This window comes from Nannospalax galili, unplaced genomic scaffold (genome assembly GCF_000622305.1).
Source record: "Nannospalax galili isolate Female #2095 unplaced genomic scaffold, S.galili_v1.0 scaffold387, whole genome shotgun sequence".
In the NCBI taxonomy this organism is placed as follows: domain Eukaryota; kingdom Metazoa; phylum Chordata; class Mammalia; order Rodentia; family Spalacidae; genus Nannospalax; species Nannospalax galili.
Genome location: NW_008355795.1, coordinates 1,137,715 through 1,142,571, shown reverse-complemented (window position 1 = coordinate 1,142,571; position 4,857 = coordinate 1,137,715). Strand labels below are relative to the sequence as shown.

The 4,857-nt window shown below is 38.6% G+C and overlaps 1 protein-coding gene across 1 annotated transcript in view; it reads right to left on the bottom strand.

The window, feature by feature from the left end:
• Positions 1-4,857, bottom strand: part of Lrriq3 (leucine rich repeats and IQ motif containing 3) — a 165,894-nt gene that overhangs the window by 40,381 nt on the left and 120,656 nt on the right. Inside the window, exon 8 of the mRNA XM_008853646.2 lies at positions 4,631-4,739. Coding sequence (XP_008851868.1) covers positions 4,631-4,739 — 109 coding nt within the window. The remainder of the gene's footprint in view (positions 1-4,630; positions 4,740-4,857) is intronic.

The window sequence follows — 4,857 nt, the reverse complement described above, 5'->3', positions numbered from 1 at the left end:
AATAATAGTCTAAAGTTTAATCGGGAACCCCCACCAGGTCTTCTCATGGCAGAAAACTGTCATGCAGACTGCCTAGTGATGTCTTTCAATTATCACAGGTACAAGCGCAACAAATTATGTGGCCTCATTCTGACTGCCCATCACTGGCCTCATCACGCAGTGAAAAATTTACCCTTGAAGTCTTTGTTCTAGTGAACTTTGGCAAACGGAAGCAACTCACATAAATTCCTTTAGTCACATAAATGTGTTCATCTATATGTTGCTGCTTTTCTAGACTTTATTTTTGCTAGGGCTCAAACACATGAATCTGCTTGAGCTGTTGAAGACACTTATTAACTGCTTTCCCTGTAAAGGGGGATTCTGAAACAAATCCAGATGCACAATGGTCCCACTTACATGTCTCAAATTATCTCATTTTGACAACATTGGGAAGTTCATGTCTCTATGGCATTCCCTATATGAGCCCCAAAGACCAGCCATATTAAACTAACTCATTTATTATTCAAAAATTACATACTTAAACAAGAAAGGAAGAACAAAGGATTAACCTATTAAGAATTTGCTAAAGGAAATTATACTTTATGTATACTTTAATATTTTATTTTTTTATTTTTGTTTTATGTATATAAGTGCATTGCTTGCACAAGTGTAAGTGCACCTGTGTTGTGCCCTTAGAGGTCAGAAGAGAGCATCAAATCCCATGTAACTGGAGTTACAGATGGTTGTTAGCCATCATGTGGGTACTGGGAATCAAACCTGGGTCCTCTTTAAGAGCAGCCAATACTCTTAGCTACTGAGCTATCACTCCATCCCCTACTTTAAATATTTTTAAAACAAATTATAATTTAAAATTTTTTAATTATCCCTTTAAGTTTCCCCCCTAACACTTGCTGAAAAAGCATCTTAAGAAACAAAAAGTTTTACCAAACGCAATGGTTTTATATAAACTCCCCTAAGGGCCAACTGATGGCTGGACTGCGTTCCTCTTGGTAACTGGAGTGCGGCTCCACAGCTGTGCTTTCTCCCACAGGCCTCTCTGGACCCCAGCACCACTGGTAAAGCTGTACCATGAGCTGGGCAGGAAGACAACCTGGCACCAGAGGGGAAACCCTCTCCTGAACCCCAACTCCATGAAAAGCCATCGACTTTGTGTGTCTTCTTGCAGTGCCGCCCTGCCTGCACCACCTGTTCCAGAGAATTACCCAAGATGACGTCATGACGACTCATGCTGCTTGTCCAGTACATGTACCTGCCCACTGCCAATGACCACCCCCGTAGACATGCTTCTTTGATATCACAAACAACAGAACAGTGAGAATGACTTTTCTAGGAATACCTTCTATATAAGAACATTCACTTTTTATAAAACAAAGAAGGGGGAACCGTGGTAAGGACTTATCTGAGCTTGCTTATAATGCAGAAAAGCTCACTGAGCCATGTGTGCCCATGATCTCAGCATATGACCCTAATCCCTCAGGACACTTCATTTCCCTCAACCCAAGCCCGTGTATGGATGTGTGTATGTAGGTTTTACATATCAAAGTAGCAAAGCACTGAAAAAAGAGTGTTTATCTCATTGCAAACAATGAACACTTGTTCATGATTGTGTGTGAATGCATGTATGGGCACATGTGTGTGCGTGCGTGCATGTTTGCATGTGTGTGCATGCGTGCATGTGTGTGTGTGTGTGTGTGTGTGTGTGTGTGTGTGTTGGTCTAGGTCTAGTGATCAGAAATGGCAAGATTCCTGATAAGGGTGGTTGTGATTTTTACTTCCCCATTTCATGCTGGAGATATCATTTCAATAGAAAATGAGCAAAACAATTGCTGGTTTAGCATAATTGTGAGAGAGACCTGAAGGACTGGGCCCTTAGCAGTTTAAGCACAGTCTTGTCCCTAAATGGAGGCTGAGAGCCAAGCTGTCTTTGTTTGTTTTGTTTCATTATATATATGTGTGTGTGTGTATATATGAGTGTATTTTATTTGTATGAGCTTGCATTTATGTAAATAGGCTGGTGTCATGCAGTGCCTGCAGAGGTCAGAAGAAGGCATCTTTCTCTTTGAACTACTGTTACAGACAGCTGCTAGCTACCATGTGGGTGCTGGAAATTTAACCCGGGTCCTCTGCCATTGCTCTTAACCTCTGAGTGATATCTCCATCCCCCAAGACTCTCTTTTTTTAAATATCACCATAATGTGGTTTAGAAATGCTGCTGCCCTAATGTACCTGCGTTCATACTTCAGACAAATGAAAGCCAAGGTTCTTTCCAAGAAGCAGCTCAGTGGTCTGTAAGGTGTTTGTCCCAAGGTGCTCAAATAGAGGAAAGATCATGGAGGACAGTGCATGGGAGAGAATGCATTGGTTATAACATAACAGGATGCTTCAGTTGTATGCAAGAGAGGCTAGGATAGAAACTGGCTGTGCAATGAAGAAAGAGAAAATCGAATTTGGAAAAAGCTAGCCAGTCTAGTACAGAATCTTCAGTTGATAGTCCTGATGGGGAATAATATTTAATAAAATGTAATTAAGGGAAAGAAATCAAAGTTATGTTCTAAACTTTCAATATGGGAAGTCATGTAGAATGTTGTGTTTACGAGTGTTAGGAATTATTGTAGATTCATGAGGATGACATAGGAGAACAGTGAGAACCTGTAAATGACCTGAATTTTAATGTAGGATTTTAAAAGGTCTTCAGACCTTCACCTGGGGCTATCTAGCTTGTGTTTTGAAAACAGCAAGGGCATGTCAGGACTAGAGGGAGAATCTAGGGATACAGATTTCTGATTTTTCAAAATGTAAATTGAGGGACAATAATGCAATGAGATTGACTTAGGACAGTAAATCATTGAGTTATGAAAAGTTGACTAAGTGTGCAAAGCACCTGCTTTAGTACGAGAAATAGAGACAAAGAGGGTGAAATACTCTTTGCCTTCAAGAAACTCAGAGTTGAGTGAAAACAGTCAAGGGAGTTTGGGATCCGTGTTATATGATGAAAGCTGTAAAGGTGGATTGGATTGGGAGATTAAAAGAACAAACATCCAGCCAATGTCCTGACCAAATGAGTAACGTATTCTGAATATGTCACATAAACGGACCTCACTATTTCTTGGTGATGCCTCTCAAATCTCACATAAAGACAACAAATCATCGTGAGTAGAGAATTTTGTCCACCTCCTATTGTGGATTGACCTTTATCAATTGCTTGTTCTCTGTGAAATACTGTGCTGCTTTATTTATGTTCTATTCCACATTTAACTCTTAAAACAACACTGTCTGACATGGATTACTATTTTCACTAAACCTATAAAATAAATGTAGTCTTTCCAAAAACTGAATAGAAACCTGATATACAGACATTAGTTCCTTTGTTGTGGGAAACATCTGCAATGCGTCCTGTTGTCCTACAGTAGCTCTCTTCGTTCTTCCTGCAGAATAATTGAAAATACCAAATGAGTTGCTTGTTATCTACTAATTAGCAGGAGAGTGGGAGCTTGTGTAGAGGACTTAAATAGACAGCTATTACTATAGAGAAAATTGTGAGACTGTTACCAGAAGTTGGTAATAGTCTGGCACTGAGGCACAGATGAGAACCTGCTGCTGGGATGTACTTAGTTTTTGGCTTATGACAGACAGATAAAGCTAGAGAATTTCTGAAGGAAAACATCTTTTAAGATTTTGTATATGTAGCTGCTGAAAATTTAGAGACAAATTTTTGAATGCCATTGTGTCTAGTGATATCGCAGTAATGTCAATACATTTACTTTCCCAGATACATGAAAACACCACTGAATATTGACACAAACTTTAGGAGGATTGTTTTTTAAACATCTTTTATAACTGTTTTCTACTTTTCAAATTTTCTGCAGTTAAAGATCAGCTAAATTAATTTTGTTCACATCTGTATATTTTGTGATCACAATTTCATAGTTCCCCACGTTTTCTCCTATTGCCGTTTCTCTCTTACCCCTGTTCCCACAAATAAGCAAAAAAACGGCAAATACATCAAAATACATACACAAAAACTTACAATCTTTAAGGAAGATGTCAGAATGTTTATTTTGCATAGTTTATATTTTCAAATATTTTTATAAGGGTACGAGTAATTGATGCAATGGTGAATACTTTATTTTGAAAAAAACAAAATTGAGAAAGTATTGTAATATGATAAACAGGAAATATAATTAAATATATGAAATCAGATAACGAAAGTTACCAACATTTATAGTGTCTTAATAAAAGTCAGCAATAGGGGCAGAAATTACTACTCTAAGATTACCAGATGAAGCTGAGAATAGCTTACATCTTGCTATACAGAGAGAGGCCATGGAAATCCATCATCACTGTGTACAGCATCACGTGGAGGGGGAGAGGCCAGTGCTAACTGCTCCTTGGGCACATGGATCCTCAGGACCCTTTTGACGATACAGCGTCAACCAGGTTTATGTCAAGGTCATTAAAAGAAACACGTGCACCTTTTTCATATTTTGGAAGATATTATACCAATCCATCTTCTAGTACAGAGTATTTCTTCCACAGTCCTTTAGATGTAACAGTGGTCATGGAAGACATGGCCTGCCTCAGCTTATCATGCAACTCTTTTGGAATGTTTATGGGAAAATCTTTTATTCACAAGTTCAACGTTTTCTCTGGCATCCTGAAGCCTGTCACAGGCCATTTGGAATAGAAGTGTATCAATAACAAACTTCTCTTCAGAGTGCTTTCGGCGGATTTTGTCAGCCCTAAGAGGAAAAGACAAACGTTGCCAAGTGAGGTTGTTTTAGATTGCTAAATCCAAATCAAATGGATTGTTATGGTTGAAAATTGAGGTCTTCCAAACAGATATTTAAAATCTAGAAT